This window comes from Protomyctophum bolini (assembly GCF_963924005.1).
Source record: "Protomyctophum bolini genome assembly, chromosome: 17".
Taxonomy (NCBI): Eukaryota; Metazoa; Chordata; class Actinopteri; order Myctophiformes; family Myctophidae; genus Protomyctophum; species Protomyctophum bolini.
The window spans coordinates 25193226-25211060 of NC_137878.1; the positions used below are offsets into that span (position 1 = coordinate 25193226).

General features: G+C 45.4%; 1 protein-coding gene across 5 annotated transcripts in view; it reads right to left on the minus strand.

Moving 5' to 3' along the window:
* epb41a (erythrocyte membrane protein band 4.1a) overlaps positions 1-17835 on the minus strand; it is a 67769-nt gene that overhangs the window by 13757 nt on the left and 36177 nt on the right. For 2 of the 5 annotated variants that reach the window (XM_080788099.1, XM_080788098.1), the window contains exons 11-14: positions 17373-17548; positions 12137-12393; positions 8969-9031; positions 5688-5858 (exon numbers count right to left, since the gene is read on the minus strand). In XM_080788099.1, the coding sequence (XP_080644225.1) occupies positions 5688-5858; positions 8969-9031; positions 12137-12393; positions 17373-17548 (667 nt within the window). Of the gene's footprint in view, positions 1-5687; positions 5859-8767; positions 8831-8968; positions 9032-12136; positions 12394-12577; positions 12656-13304; positions 13851-15064; positions 15245-15648; positions 15769-16244; positions 16386-17189; positions 17280-17372; positions 17549-17835 lie in introns of all 5 variants that reach the window. The other 3 variants (XM_080788096.1, XM_080788095.1, XM_080788097.1) reach the window with 3 other exon arrangements.

A 17835-nucleotide genomic window follows, 5' to 3' on the forward strand; every position in this document is an offset into this window, starting at 1 on the left:
GAAAGTGATTAGATTAGAGGTAGAGGATGAAACAGCATTGTGTAGTTTGTAGCGGGCCACGGATCAGATGCATTGCAGAACTTAACCCCAAATCCTAATTGTTAGTTGGACTCTAATTTAACTACAATGAAATCATAAACGCTCAGGATTTTTGCTGTGTGTAGAAGAAGTTCTGAAATCAATCGTTTTTTGTCGTCCTTTTGCACTCCTAAATGAAGACTAGCCACAGAAGGGTCAGTGCCATCACCAGCAGGCTTGACAGGAAGAATGACATACGAGTCTGCTGGAGCTTGGCCGGGGCCAGAACACATGGACCAAGCGGATTCTTGTCTTCCTCCTCCTCCGACAGATCAACAGACACCCTCACAGTGTGACTACTACAGGCTTGCTTCCCCTCCTCAACCTCCTTCTCAAAATCCATCTCATCGTACTCATCACTCTCCTCCTCCTCCTCCTCCTCCTCTTCCTCCTCCAGAAGGTAGTCGTGGCTACGGAGAGGCGGTCCTCCCGGAGTGGAGGCACCGCCGCACCATACTCTTACCTTGTGTGCAAATAGAGGACGCTTTCTCCCTCGCTGTGCTCAGCAGCAGCAGGAGGACCAAGAGAGACAGAGAGACAATGAACAGACGTGTGGGGGGGATGGATGGCCAACAGAGAGGAGGAGGAGGAGGAAGAAGAGGGGGAGGGGAGGGGTGGGCTGGCAGATGAAGGGACAGGCGGGGGGTGGAATGGAAGGGAGGAGGAGGGGTCAGGGCTCTCCAGGTGTTCCACAGGTAAAAGAGTAAAGATCGAACGAAGACGTTCCGAGTTATCCGATAGAAGTCTTAGAAGTGTGACAGTGATGAATGTCTAGGGAAAACTCCAAGGTGACCGCTGTGGCTAAGGGAGGGGGGGGGGGGGACGTGGATAGGGGCGGGGGCAGTGAGGGGGGTTTTACTGTAGGTGGTCTAACCAAGCCGAACCTTAGGTGGTAGGGGGAATAGAACCTTAGGTGGTAGGGGGAATAGAACCTTAGGTGGTAGGGGGAATAGAACCTTAGGTGGTAGGGGGAATAGAACCTTAGGTGGTAGGGGGGATAGAACCTTAGGTGGTAGGGGGATAGAACCTTAGGTGGTAGGGGGAATAGAACCTTAGGTGGTAGGGGGAATAGAACCTTAAGTGGTAGGGGGAATAGAACCTCAGGTGGTAGGGGGAATAGAACCTTAGGTGGTAGGGGGGATAGAACCTTAGGTGGTAGGGGGAATAGAACCTTAGGTGGTAGGGGGAATAGAACCTTAAGTGGTAGGGGGAATAGAACCTTAGGTGGTAGGGGGATAGAACCTTAGGTGGTAGGGGGATAGAACCTTAGGTGGTAGGGGGATAGAACCTTAGGTGGTAGGGGGATAGAACCTTAGGTGGTAGGGGGAATAGAACCTCAGGTGGTAGGGGGAATAGAACCTTAGGTGGTAGGGGGATAGAACCTTAGGTGGTAGGGGGAATAGAACCTTAGGTGGTAGGGGGGATAGAACCTTAGGTGGTAGGGGAATAGAACCTTAGGTGGTAGGGGGATAGAACCTTAGGTGGTAGGGGGAATAGAACCTTAGGTGGTAGGGGGATAGAACCTTAGGTGGTAGGGGGAATAGAACCTTAGGTGGTAGGGGGAATAGAGTGAACCTTAGGTGGTAGGGGGAATAGAACCTTAGGTGGTAGGGGGAATAGAGTGAACCGTAGGTGGTAGGGGGGATAGAACCTTAGGTGGTAGGGGGATAGAACCTTAGGTGGTAGGGGGATAGAACCTTAGGTGGTAGGGGGAATAGAACCTTAGGTGGTAGAGGGAATAGAGTGAACCTTAGGTGGTAGGGGGAATAGAGTGAACCTTAGGTGGTAGGGGGAATAGAACCTCAGGTGGTAGGGGGAATAGAACCTTAGGTGGTAGGGGGATAGAACCTTAGGTGGTAGGGGGATAGAACCTTAGGTGGTAGGGGGAATAGAACCTTAGGTGGTAGAGGGAATAGAGTGAACCTTAGGTGGTAGGGGGAATAGAGTGAACCTTAGGTGGTAGGGGGAATAGAACCTTAGGTGGTAGGGGGAATAGAACCTCAGGTGGTAGGGGGAATAGAGTGCTGAGTTGTTATGGGGCTCTGCTCTATGGCGTACGCATGGGGATTGGAAAGGCATTCTCTGGCAGCTGAAACGCTAGCTAGTGCAAACCATTTTTTGGCAGTGCAACAATGTCTTCTAAATGCCATCATCGGAGGGATGGAGGAGACGCCATAGAAACAGGCCCTGGTATACGTGGTATAGGGGCTGGCGAGACCACAATGTGCCATCGTCGTCATCCTCACCGCTGCAGGACATACCATTAGTCTGGTAATTCACTTGTCATTTCACGATGATACGCCTGGAGGAGATGCCATAATAAAATGCTCCTTTTTTTCCTTCTTCTTTTTTTCTTGTAAGGGTCAGAATGTTCCGTTCCGACAGTTTCGATGACGTTATTTTTTTTTTATCCGTTTTTTGGTGATGACACAAAGATGTCCTTTTTTTCACTCCCCCCATCAAATACTCATTATAATTCTTGGACAGCAGTGGTAGGACTGTCAAGAGGCTGAAATTGTGCTCTAGAGGCGGTAACAACGTTAAGAAAAAAGTGGCCCATTGGTTGGTGTGAAGTCATTAAAAAGACGATGTGGTTATTGTGCGGTGCCCTCTGGGTGAACTGGGGTGGGGGGGTAGGGCTTGGCAGGATACCCGGGGCCACTACAGAGTACGTGGCTCAGGGCTGGGACAGGAACTGTGTCCTGACGCTGTGGGCAGACGAGGGCCGCGGGCGCAGGGAGGAGAGCACTGCCTGGCCGCCGGAGGTCTGAGGCTCAGCGTCCCTCTCCTCCGCGTGGGGAGAGGGAGGGAAGAGAGGGGGAGGTGGAGAAGGAGAGGCTGAGGAGAGGGATCTCAGTGGGGAGCCGGGACAAAAGTTGCTGGGACAGGACTTTGAAAAGGAGAAGGAGGAGAGATGGATGGATGGAACGAAAGATAAGAGTGAGAGATTGGGAGGGAGAGAGAGAGAGAGAGAGAGGGGTGTGGGGGAAGCAGACATAAGACATAAGTGAGGGGCAGATACAGGCGGGAGGCCGAGGGACGGGGGCAGATACAGAAGGGGGGGGGGGGGGGGAGGAGGGGGTATAAGACAATGAGATGAAGACGAGGAGGAGGAGGGAGGGAGGGAGGGGTCAGTTGCTGTTTCTTTTTCTTTTGCTAATGCATTTTTTTTCCCAGCTTTGGTTCCGTTTTCATTTCCTTCTTTCTTTTCTCTCAATAATAATTCTTATTTCAGACACGTCCGTTCACTGCAAGAAGTCATGCGGTCGATTCAGCTGCTAACGGATATAGAAACACCAGCCATGCGATTTGATTGGCAGATCAAGCATGAAAGACAAAGCTGACAGCCGTCATTCAAGGAGGAGGGGTTTCAATGAGAAATGGGGGAGTGGCTTGTAATGTTAGGATGGGGGGGAATGAAAGGGGGGTGTGGGGGGGGGTATAAAGTTGCGGGCCGGGGCGAGCGCAATCCAGTGGTCTTTTTCTCGGGCCATAAGCCTCCAGCTGCCATTCACACAGTGTTGTTTTCGTCGACTAAAACGATGACGAAAAATGTTCGTCGACTACCTTTTTTCACTGACAAAAACTAAATAAAATTAAGCCATGGTGACCAAAACTAAGACTAAATATAGTGACAATTTCGTCAACAAATAAAAACTAGACTAAAATGTTAGGACGGGACTACTACAAGCTCACAATGTGTCGCAGCGCAACGTGTTGTGAGCTTGTAGATTTGCCATTTTCAGCAAGTGTAAAATCAGCCATTACGACGCCATCAAGTCCCGCCAAAATACCTTTTAGTCGACTAAATCAACTGTAGATTTAGTCGACTAAAATCACATGACATTTAGTCGACTAAAATTAGAGTAAAACATTCCAGGTAACTAAAATGTGACTAAAACTAAATGAAGTTTCATTCCACCGACTATGACTAAAACTAAAATAGAATTTTGCTGCCAAAAACAACGCTGTTAGGATGGGGGGGAATGAAGGGGGGGGGGGGGGGGGGTATAAAGTTGCGGGGCCGGTGCGAGCGCAATCCGCAATCCAGCAATCTTTTTCTCTGAGCCATAAGCCTCCATCCAGCTGCCGTTCATTCACACTAACAAGTCTGTTCTTTATAGATGCAGCTCATAAAGAAACACAACCGTGTTGCCTTTTTATTTCTGCAGCCGCCGGCCGATATACGAAGCATCAAACCAAAAAGTGCCGTTACCTCGGAACCGCCACCGACTACGTACGCAGGTGCAACACTGGACATCTTCACCTGCACGCACGCACACACACACAATACATACACGCACGTACACGCACATGTGAGCATAAGAACACATGGGCAACTGGCGGCCCGGGGGCCACATGGATGCGGCCCCCACCTTCACTTAATGTGGCCCTCAACTTAATCATCAAACATGACCCACTTTAATTATTCTAAATTAGTAGCTTAATGAGTAGTTATTGTCTTTTTTTTATGTCCAATGTATTTAGTTCATAAAGTTAACACAACTATAAATAAAGGCATTTGAAATTAAATAAAAAAAATACTTTTCAATTCAAATAATAGCAAAAAATAGCCGATCTACAAGCTCAAAACGCGTCGCGCTGATCGGCTATTTTTGCTACGACAGTAATATGCAATGTGACCCTCTGGAGTTAATGATGATGGACCTATCCATCCAAAGTTGCCCACCCCTGACCTAGAGAAACTAATTTACTTGTCACTACAGCAGCATTACATGTCATGGGGAAAAAAAGGACAATAGCACCATCTAGTGGAAGAAATATCAATGAGCGACTCAAAAGCTACTGCAAAATCTCAGAGGGACATTTTTTCCACTAACAAAGCACACAGTGACAGTGGTACCGTCACCGTAGTGGAGGCCTGAGACACCCCCAGCAACCACTGAGCAGACTCCAGTGGGTCCCCAACCAAAACGAGCAGTATATCATTTCACTATAATTTACTTGAAATTAATATGACACAAAGCATGCACATAGCCAGTGACTATTAATATGCAGAATATACTTGAAAACCACTAGGACTTCTCAAGTACAATTATGACATTTAGTGTTTTTTTCTTAATTATTCCCATATAAATAGTGTATTTCGGTACTTACATTTTCATGTAAATAACATTATAGAGCACCGAAGTCTGACAAATCCACGGGTCCATGTACTTTTTATTTGCATTGTAATCCCCATAGGGGGGATTTTAGATCGCCTCATATAAGAACTGTGTTTGAAACATCCCAGCCGTTTCACTCATATGCTTATATGAAACGATTTTAAGATGACCCCATGTTATTCTCCATAGAGAAATTACTTCAATTGAACCAGGGGAATCGAGTGGATGAGCGAAGTGACAGGACTTTGGCGCTCTATCGTTTACTTATCTCTTCATTGCATTTCTTTGGCCTCACAGAACTTTAATGCCATGGCCTTATGCCCCGTTGTCTGACAAATATTCATGGCATTTTACGAGATTATGACTATGGTGCACTTCTGTGAATCATGTGTAATTTCGTCAGCAGGATTTGTTTCTTGCATGAACCCCCGATGGTTCAAGGTACCGTACTGTACTGTACACACAGGCGGCGGACAGACTCACCCCTGGCGGCAGCTGGCCGTTGTAGCTGGCGGTGCGGAAGGGCGAGTTGGTGGACAGACGCTTGTCCCACTCGCTGGGCCGCGGCTCCGGTACGGACTCCATGAAACTCCTCTTCAGCTCGCTGATGCTGGTGTGGTGGCGCATGATCTCAGTCTGAGTCTTATCCACGTCCTGAGACAGACAGACAGACGGACAGACAGCCGCGAGCAGAGAGAGAGAGACGGAAAGACAGAGGAGAGAGAAAAAAACAGGGAGAGAAAGGATGCCAGAGAAAGGAGAGGAAAATGGGTGAAAGAAGGAAATTGTGTCAAACAAAGGAGGACGGCGGATGTAGGAAAAACATTATGCGGAGACGAGAGTAAAGGCGAAGATGAGTGCATTGGGTGGCAAAGGAGGGCATTATAGGCCACACAGGAAACAGCAGATAACAGGAAAGGTCATGCCAGACAGACACCTTCTTAAAATGTGACAGGGAACCAGAATTCATTTGTCACTCCCTTGGGTCAAACCACACAAATGACTCCACTGGCAAACAAGACACGGAATCTCACCTATAACCATCTGTGTTTAATGATCCATCTAGCTATACGCTACCAGCAACGCAAACATTGGCTTATCTTGAGTACACTATGGAATGGATTGGTGTGATTAAAAATAAAAACAAACAAACAAAAACAGTTGCCACATTAAAAGCATGGGTGTTTTTGGCTTGCTCTGTAGTCTGTATGGGGTTTTTTGGCAACTGGAAATAAAGCATCTAGAGAGAGACAGTGAGGTGTCTTGCTTGTCTGAAGAACATCTGTGTGACTCAATGGTCCCATGGTATCTCCAGATGAAATGTAATTCTGTTCTAGAAATCCCCGTCCTCGTTAAAGACGTCTGCTCATAAAATCCTTCATTTGGCTCGTAAAGTCCTTACTTTGAACTTGACAGGCATAAAGGTTTTTTTATGGAGTTCCGAAACTCAAAACTTTTACTAATTGTACTAATTAGAATTAATTTAGGCAATTGTGGCTGTATAAGACCATTAACGAATTACACTGTTGTGAAGCCAAATGTGGGTTAATTTGATAGACCACATGACCTTTTCCCAGGGAGTTTGCTGGCATTCAGATGAATGGGTGTTGAGAGGACTCAAGCTCACACACACACACACACACACACACACACACACACACACACACACACACACACACACACACACACACACACACACACACACACACACACACACACACACACACACACACACACACACACACACACACACACACACACACACACACTCACACACTCACACACTCACACACTCACACACTCACACACTCACACACTCACACACTCACACTCACACTCACTCACTCCTTGCCAGCTTTCTCCAACAAAGCAGCGGTCAGGCACAGAATGAAACACAACAGAGATGAAATGTCACACATTTAAATACTGGAACTGGAACCAGAGGGAGAGAAAAGGCTATTTTTTTCCACTTTGTTTTGCACAACACTTTCACTTAACAACATTGTATTTGTTGAGCGAAAGGGTCATTGGACGAGGTTTAAGTGAAGGCCAACACACTCATTAGTCACACAGAGACACACAGTAGGGCCGGGCAATTACGGTAACCGACAATATATCGAAGAAAAAAAGTCCTTCTGCACACCTACAGTGGACAGGTGCATCGGATAACTGGAACTGAGAAGTGGAGAAAAAGTATCCCGCAAAGCTGTCTTCAATTGAATTAAGATTTATTGAGCAACGTTTGGGTCGCCTGATGAAGATCTGAACGACCCAAACGTTGCTCAATACATCAAATTCAACTAAGTGAAGACAGTGTGCGGGATCCTTTTTCTCTACTAACCGAAAATATATCAAAACCGAAACGTAGAACCACTAACCCGACAAGATCTTGCTCATGTAAGTAAATCGATTCATCGAAAAAGCACGTTGTTTTGTACTTATTTGCACTTGCGTTTGTTATCAACGAATCGACGTGAAATAATTTGCATAGATTTGTTTTTAATGGACTAAATCAATTAGTCTGAAGGGCCTGTATGTATACTGTAGTAGTTAACGCTGTATTATTATGGTGGTAGGTAAAAATGTGGAAATATCTGATCTACAAGCTCACAACGCAACTGCCACGTCAGCTTGTACAGTAGGTCGGGTATGTTCTCTATTCTTTTTAACAATCGTTCATTAATCATAATCGAGGCAAAGGTTTGAAATAGTTGTGACATTAATTTGAAGTCATATCGCCCAGCCCTAATATAACACACATCCGAACCGGGATATACGCCACGCCAGTTACGACATCAGTACAGCAGTGTATTTATGGCCACAAAGTGAAGATGAGGGACTACTGTAGTTTAGTGAGCTGTCAATCACATTACTGATTCATACATGACTGGGAAGGAAAGACTCATCGATGCATTTGTTTGACTGTGAACAACCAGTCAAATACCCAACGGCCCCGATGCCAAAACACTTTGTTGTTACACTGTACAGCGGGAAAATTAACAATAGATTTCATTATCAATTCATTCATATATTGCTAATTTCCTATAATCATTCAATCCATATAAAATGTAAAAACTCATGGCAAAATGCCCATGGCGAGTTACCAGGGCATGTCTGTTAAGTGGCTACTTAGCCTGACCACTATCAAAGTATACGTTTTTAGAAATATATGAAAAATAGAAAAGCAAGCAAAAGCTGTTAGCGTTTGTGAAGCTGTAACTGCTGTAGCAAAGTTTAGTGTTTACTTGACGAGTGACAAGAAATTAATCAATTACACAAATTATAATTTATATATATTTTTTTGTTTTTTGTGTTTGTTTTTTTCATTATTTTGAAATTGTACTGTGTAGCAAGAAACAGCAATACCTCTTTGAAAGCAGGTCAAAACATGAATTGTTATGGGCAACAATTTGAGGTGTTTTTTTACAAGCTTGTAAGCTGTATAAACTAAATCATATTGACAAAGTGACCACTCCCAATCATATATATACGGTATACATATATGAGCGAAATGACAAATGGCAAATGAAACGAACACAGAAAGAAGTAATTAGTCTACTTGCATTCAAATTATGCAGGTAAATAGTGCATGACAAGGCTTTAGGGTTTAGAAGAAAATAAAGTGGCTGAGGAGAACAAAAAGATACAAAAAAAAGGTGTCAGAGAAAGAACAAATTATAAATGAAAACACCATGCAGACAAAGAAAACATGCAGCGGGAAACAGTCAAAAAGCAAGAGGACATTTCCAGGATTGAATACAAACCTCCAACATTAAATTGCTATGTCTGATATATATAGTTTCACCCTCGAGTTTCTTAGCTCTTTTCTGTGGGAAAGGGGGGGGGGGGGAGGGAGGGAAAAAGGGAACAGTTGGTTGGTCTTAGATGTAAAAATTATAATAATTTTAAAAATAATACAAAAAACCCTGTTCTGTCTAACTTTTTACTGTTTGACTTGCAAGTGCAATCGTGCATCCAGCGTGCATTGCTGACCATGGGAGTAGCTGCAATGAATGACAAATTAAAGGAAAATGTTATACATTTTCAACCTAAATTCCGTTTATTCTCTGATGTACAGTAATAGAGATCACCAGTAATATAATGTCTACTCTTCTCTTAATTTCTCTGTTGACGTTGCAAAATGACGCCAAGCGATTCATTACATAATTATATTCCGTATGTATGCTCAATGTGAAATTACTCTTGACACAGCATGACATTTCTCGAAGAAATAAATAGAAGACATATATGGGCCCTATCTTGCTTTTTTTTACTATTTTGAAAAACCTTTTAAACTAGCCGATCTGCATCGACAGTACGTTGTGAGCTTGTAGATCGTCTATTTGAAATATTTGAAAAGGTTTTTCAAAATAGTAAAAAATGTCAATATAAGTTTAGCGTTAAGGGGTAAGATAAAGGTGCAAGATAATATAGCCCATAGGGTATTTTTGCCACATTATATTATTGTTCTCCTCGCATCAGAACGGGATTTCGGTTGAAAATCAGCAACGTTTTCCCTTAGAAATAGATTGACTTTGTATAACGGGACTTGTACAGTAGCAACAACATGAGAGAGCGGGGCAGGGGCGGTGGTGTGCATTGTGTTCAACGCGGGGAGGAACAGCTGACAGATTTAAACTGAAACCACAGGACAGCTTGCTCTGCAACGAGATGCCTTTACAGGTGGGTTAACCTTCATCGGCTATTATCTCGTGTGAAACCTGATGAAGCCCAAAAAGTTGTAGCCTAAGGCAAGCCTACCAGTAATAAAATACTTTTTTGCTGTAAGTGAAGACAGCGTGTGGGATCTAAAATGTTTTCCCGTCTCATGCACTAGTCACTAATTGCCTGCTCCTTATGCACCTGTCCCAGTAGGTGTGCAAAAGGACCCTTATCACCTGAAAAAAGTGATGATGATTGTTCAAGTTGAAAATGCAAGGTCACTCTACACACAGGATATGTGCAGAGTGACACTGTGTGGAAGGAAATGGTCCTGTGATGAAGCCTAGATTTGCCTCGTGGCAGGCCTCAGGTTAAGGTACTCAGTAAAAGCATCAGTGTTCATTTATCCATTTGTATAACTCTGAGAGTGTATAAAATGTTACGTTAACTCTGTACACTCTCAGAGTTAACATACCACTCAGGTATTTGACAGTGTACAACAAGGGAAAGCGTCTCAAACCGGTGTGAGTGTTGCAGTGCAGTGCACAGTATACAGAACAAGGCGCTTAGCCAGCATGGTTATCACTGACTGCCTCGTCTGGGTGGTTTGTTTGACATGAATGTTGATACAGTAGCCTATATTGCATTACTTTATATAAACTACATATGCTATACTAATGTTATATAATATATATACTACATAATATGTATGAAAGCTGAAAGGACATTTGACTCATTTATTTCACTTCTCTTCTTTTAAGCCGACATCTGAAGGCGTGTTATTTACAAAGCTGTATAGTGTTGTTGCATTTAAAGTAAAAAAAATAAAGCAAAACTGTCAATGAGAGAAATACTGGATACACAGTACACCATACTCTCTTCAGTTTGTTTTCATAGGAGATGTAGCTTGCCTTATATAACAGAAGAACACTATATACACATATATTATATGGTTTTCAGAGCAGCAACTGTTCACTGGAAGTGATTCGTGTGATTCGACTTGTATATCCCTCAGGAAGCTATACAAGACCTCGCAGGGCACACAAACGGTGGGAAAACAAACAGAACGCACAGCAGGTGAACAAACGGAAGGACAGCTGCTTGGGTTTGTACAGTTTGGTAAGAAAGGAAAAAAAGCTTGCATGAAAATGTAACAATCCACTGATAATATGCCAGGAATGCGAGGATAAGGAAGGTGGCTGTATATCCTCATGCGGGAGAGGAAGGACGGAACACTTTCTAACCTTCCTCACTCGCGCCGTCTCCGCATTGCTCCTGTCTCTGGGCGAGTGCTGCTCCCCCACAGGCGGGAAAGAAACAATCATTTTGTTTGACATTTGGGTGCACGTTATTTTGTTTTAATCCAACCCATAGCCATACATACCATTAACCACTTAAGCCCTATTTTATACTTTGAAAAAATAAATAATAATAATTGCGAAAATAGCTATTCTATAAGATCACAATTTGTCAGATTATGAGTGTCTTTGAAAAGTTGTTTTAAATGTTTTTCTTTTCTTTTCAAATAATTTATTTTGAAACTTTTCTGAAAATGTACAATGTACCATTTTCGCCTATAATGAAGTGCCCAAAATAGGGACATCATCAGGGAGAAAGTGGTTAACTCTAAATCAAAGCACATAGAACACGGCCACACAAGGCACGACTCGCATGAAGAATAAATGATTTTCATGCATGCGTGTTTAATCGTCATGCTCTATATAGGAACGTGGCAGAGCCGCGATCACAAACCTGGCTCTTTCTCTCCCTCTCCCCGTTGGTGGTTGTTGTCACAGAGGGGGAGTGCCTTCGCTCTCTCCTGCCCAGTGTCTGCAGTATAGCACAGATACAGCTCAACTCTACACACTGGCCTGCCCAAAACTATAGAGCGTCGCAGTCCCCCCCCCCCTCGAGAGACCCGGAAAACAATTCCCCGTTCATTTTCCTCATAGACTTTTCAAAAAGTATTTATTTGAAGACGTTTACGCCACGGACAAAGCAAACTCTTGTCGTGACAAATCATGACAATAAACACAATGTTTTGGGCCGAACAAATAATTAGAAAGAAGAAAACAACACTTGATGTTTTTCTGTTTTTCTTTGTAATTAATTAGCCAATCTACAAGCTCGGCAATTTTTCAACACTGGTATAGTGTGCACCTGGTCAGTGCAATTTAGCAATTTAGCAATTTTGTGATAAACAGAGAAGAACAAGACTACTAGGGAAATATATTCAGTTCAAGAACATTTGGGATGTTGATCTACAGTACCTTGATGTCTGGAGTGGACTGTGGCCTGGGCCTGGGGCTGTGGGTTTTGGGGGACTCGACCGGGCGGCCGTCCACCTTTACCTCGCCTCTCCTCTCCGCCGAGCGAGACGCGCGTCCTTTTGGCGTGGACGTTTCCTGGCGCTCGCCGTGAGACAGAGCAGAGGGCAGGGGCGAAGGGACGGCATCCCCCGGAGACACCTGGGATATGATGGGAGCGCTGACCGGACGCGTGTTCTTGTCTGGAGTAGACGCCATGGCTGCAAGAAGAGAGAGGATATTGTCCACATTTGAGATGTTATTATGAGAGTTATAATTTGGTACAAGATGAGAATCCATTACATCCACATTACACACACACACACACGGTCACTCTCTCTCATTTTTCCTTTGTCACCTCTGTCTCTCTCTCTGATTATCCTTGTTTCTGCACCCTGTCTTTACCTGTAGATTTGGAGGAGGTAATGGCCTCTGGTGGCGGTGAGCAGTCCATCAAATTAAACCAATCATCCTTGTCTGACACTGAAGGAAGTGAAAGGTTATCAGACAGTGTTTGTTAGCAGAGGAGAGCAGTACAGTACAGTAGAGTGCTGTCTCCACTCGCTCCTGTGAACTGCAAAGGCGAGAATGCGTGTAATCGATATTAATGGACAGATGAATAACGGTGACTTGCTTCGCTACGGCAGCAATACCCGCACTGGAAGCAGCTGAAGCAAAGAATATATATTGGAGTAGGTCGCTCCAAATTGCTGCTGCAGCGTGAAGGAAGTTTACAACTTGTGAAAAGTTAGAATCGTTATTCTTCAGAGTAACGCCAGGTTATTGAAGCTGCAGACAACACTCCCTGGAAGAGCAAGAGCAAAAGAAGGTGTAAAGACTCCACTGATTGTTTCCCATGGGAAGACGTATAGATTTTCATTTAAGCACAAAGGGCAGACTCCTCTGTTGAAGTTGTAACAATGCACCGCAGCAGCTAAAAGTGAGGCCAAATACCTGGATCTAACATTTCCAAGTGAAGAGACTGGAGCAAAAGCGTTGTTGAAGCTACCGTTTAATCGCCATCGGCATCTTTTAGGAAATGCCAAGGCGGGATCCTGGTGTCAGTAAGCAGAGCGTTCAGCTTGTCATTGTTAATGCCTTGTTGACAACAGCTGGCTTCTCTATTTGGTACCTGGGGTGGGTGGTGGTGGAGTGAGCGATCGGCGGGGGATTCGATCCAACAGAACTGACCAGGAGTCCTCCTCCCTCCGGCTGTAAGGCTGAAGCAGCCTCATCCTTTGGCCTAGCACCAGAGCCCTTCTTCTGGCCAGAGTGCCCTCTCGCTCCACCTGCCGCTGCAGCCAGAGTATCTCCTCCTGCAGAAGGGCCAGCCTCTGGGCGTCCACGCCCGCAGACTCGGCCGCCCTCCGCTTCTCCGTCAAGACGCGAGCCGACGCCTGCCATTCCCGCCGCAGGTAGGCCACGCTCTGCTCCATCAGCCTCAGCTCCGCGAGGGTCTGCAGCAGCATGTCTTCGACTGGGTCTGGGTCAGACCGAGTCCTGGCCTCCACCTCCACGCTCCCTACCGCTTCCGTGGCGGACAACGTTCTCGCATCGCCGCCCTCCACTGAAGCCTGCGGCTTCCTCCTCTGTGCCGCCCGCCTAACGTTACCCGGGGCAGTCTTTGGCACCGGAACTTGCCGGCAGGGAAAAGTGGGAGCTTGTTTGAGCAGCACTGCTGGTATAGTTAAGAGAGAAGAAACGCACCAGGGGAGGGAAATAGAGTAAAGGATTTATGACTCCCAAGCTCAAGCTCAAGCTTTCATTTTGTATAAAACACTTAATAGCCGCAATTCGTCTTGTAAAGGCTCTACTGTCATTCTGCTCAGCAAAATGGCTGGAGTTTCATCCAGTTCAATATACACACAAACACATTCTCGGGGGCCGGGGCATGAATGCTAAGACTTTAAACTCGAGGATAATTGAAGTGTGAATAGCGGGGGAGCACAGTATTGGCAGCACTGGCTGTGGTTTCGTGATTTCATTTTGAAAGAAGCAGCAAACTTGGCCGAGCTATTGAGCTGCACCTACACAGGTGTGAAACAGCCACGACCGAACATTAAAAAAAACAATGGACGGAATGATTTATATGGAGAACTCCGTCCTTGCCGCTCAGGGTGTTAAACACCATCATTAAACATCAAGAGCAGGGAGATAGATATACAATAACTCCCCCCCATGGGGAACAAATGAAAAGCAGAGCACACTGGTGGTGCTGGGGAGGTGGTGGGACAAACAGTCGAGGAACAAAATGACAGCAGGAAGAACAGAGACTGAGGTGAGCTTAAATAAACCGGCAATTGGCCAGCGGACTGCTACGTCAGCGACAGCGTATGCACCGTGTGTGGTACCATTGTAACACACATGTATGCGCCCATGAGCATAGCATGAAGAACTAACTCCGCAAGCTATGTATCATTTATAGCTGTCATGAAAATGAATGAGGCGAGAAGACGAAAGCACCTCTCAGTTATAAAACAGAAAGAGCATCCGTTTGAGTGTCGTCTGTCAACAAAGCATTGATAATACTGCCAGTAAAAAACAGATTACAGTGCACTACCATGATTTATGGTCTTACATTATAGTAGCGCAGGGCGTGTGGTGGTGCTCAGTGTTTCTGCAAACATTAGGGCCCTGAAGCAATATTTCACTTTGAAGGAATATCTTTTCGCAGACACTATAGGAGAAGTCCCCGACTGCAACTATCCATCATTGACTATGAAAAACACACAGTTACTTTAATAACAAAGAGAGCCATCACTATTAAGACTTATGCCCCCACAGCTCTAAGCATCAGTGAGTGGGAAAAGGCAAAGGTATTACTGCAGCAGATTAAATTGAAAATGTTCTCGGAGAATAACTTCCTCCAGAAATGTGAACATGGTCTTATACCTCTGGGGTCCTGGACGGGACGGCTCAGCAACAGCTCAAACCAGTCATCGGTGTCTGGTATTTTTCTCTTCTGCTCATAATATGGACATCTCTCCGCTGATATCACAAGCGGCGGTATCGCTCTTTTTATCACTACAAGCTTGGGAAAGCCACGGCGCATCGTTGTCGACGGGGAAGAAGCTGAGACAAAAGGTTGGATTTCACGTTTCAGGAAAAAAATATCAAAATACAATGAATTCATCAAAATCATATGATATGATTAGACTCAGTATTTGGGTGTTAAAGGCCAACTTCACTGTCTTCAAAGTTTCAAACTTGTTTAGGCAGAAATGTGGTGAAACGCAAAATCGTTTTACAGCATGTAAACTAGAGGACATTTTCCTGTACCTTTGAAATAGCAGAACCCACAATATAGAACGCACATAAAACGATAGCATTCAGCAAAAAACAATCCTTAAAGTTGGATTAAAGTTGGATCAAACCGTACCAGGGACCTTGTGACCTTGCAAAGAGCCGCTGCAACAGAATAACAGACCGTGTCGTATCGGCGGTGTGTTGGATTTCAGAATCGAGCGCTGACTCACATTTGGGAACACTGCGTGTTTGGATGACATCAGGCGGTGATGTGAGACGATCCAGGAGGACAAACCAAGCGTCCCCCCCCTCTGCCAGGGATTCCCTCTGCACTAGCAGCTCCTTCACATCTGATGCAGTGTAGGGATACTGTAGCAATCACTAAAATGTACTGTACTGTAAAATGTAAATGACTAAGCAGATACTTGGAATGAGTGGCCTATATTACAGATGACTGGTTGGAATTTACCGGTACAAAAATATGCTCACAGGACAAGCTTGTGGGGAGGAGGACATTCCGTATGGTCATTATAGGGCTCAGTCACGCTCGAATACACGAATATCTCTGGCCCACAGAGAAGGAAAAGCACCTGGACAGTATACAGTATATATATATATATGAGATAAAAAATTAAAATCATAGAGATAAAGTAATGAGGTCTGGCCCCTTTCCTCTATCGTCAAACACTGACTGACCACTCGTTATAAGGTGAAGCACAACAGCACATCCTGGAATTCACTGATAATGTGGTGAGCATAAGTTCCATCCTGAGATAATAGTACAAGTCTACAGTAGTGCCCCCGGAGGGCACTACTGAGTCAATACCTGAGCGTGCGGGACGTCGCCGGTCAGTGGAAACAGAGGTGTAGGTGGCGGAGGTGCTGTACGTTGTGATGAGAGAGTAGGAGGCTTCGCTCCGTGATTCTGTTACATTAGTGAACCATGAAACGCCTCGGAAGACAGGAGCTGAATCACAGCGGCGCACGTAGGAATTTAATTAAAATATGAGTACAGCGAGAGAGAGAGAGAGAGAGAGAGAGAGAGAGAACTGAACGTTCCACAAGAAGGCAGCGTTACCCCTGGGCAGCTGTGATGCAAAGAAGCGCATTATATAAAAACGACAACAGCCACTGTTGGAGAAAACAAAATCAAGCTTTTAGCGTCACTGAATATCTGGGTCTCTTCATGCGAAGTGTACCACAGAGAGTGATGTGGTGCGATCAGCACAGCAAGCACAGCACGGATGAAAATGAGCCATTTGTTGCTGCATTAAAGACCAGCGGAAGCTCAAGTGAAATAGAAATGGTCCCCAGATGAGAGACCCTGGGAAAGAGCCGTTCCTACCATCCATCCATCAGGAACCAGACAAGAGGTACCAGGGAAGGAGAAATCCCTGTTTGGGTTCTGGCGACCATAACCAGAGGTTAAGCATTGAGAAGCAGACTGGCAGAAGGCAGATTGCTTAATTTGTTAGTTGCCAGCGGGGGGGGATATTTGGTTTTGCCAAGCCGTTTCTGTGTGTGGGGTTATACCGTAGCTTATTCTGTGAGTGGTTGACCCCGTGTTGTCAGCAGAAGTGAAACACAGATGCGATCAGGGCACAGATTGCGTAACCCCCGTTGTCCCAGATGACAAAGCTGTGAAGGCAGGGAGAGCATGCCTGGAAACCAGAGCACCTCCCAGCACTGCAGCGGCTAGCTGTCAGCAAAGGGCATCAACAAATCCCTGGATGTACAGTGATCATATACAGTAAGGTCCACGCAGCACTACCTGAGGGTGACATCGTAGGAGGAAACGCTCGTGAATCCAGCAGATAGAACCAGTCATCCTGAATTGGCTGGAATTCATACTTACTTCTGGCTGGGATACACAAGGAAAGAAATATTTTTTTCTGAATCATTCACCGACATATGCAATGCAACACAGCACACACACGCACACATAGCAATATACCTCCATCCAGGCTCCGTGAGTTCCTCTTGCTGGACGAGCGTTGGAACAGGGGGGCGGGCCTGTCGATCATAGAGCTGGCTTGGCGAGTCTGAGCCTGGGTACGACCGCTGTAGCGAAACTTGGAACCCAGAGCCAGGAACTTCCTAGGAGTCGTGGCCACTTCCGTCGACGTCAGCCTGTGAACAAGGAGGAAGGCACGTTTTTCAATTTCACACGACAGAACAACCGCATAAAGGGACTTTCAAACGGGAAGAGAGGAACGCAGGCGTTGTTGCCTGGATCTAACGACAGGTCTGAGGTCTGCTCAAGAGGGGCGCGACAACGCCAGCGTAAATAAATAAAAGGCTAAACAGAATCCAGGTCAGGTGAGTCGCGGGCGTGTGCACAAAACGAGCACGCGTGCAACAAATTCACAGGGCCGCGCCCGCGACTGCTCCCCAGTGCCCCACGCAAAAAACGCAGG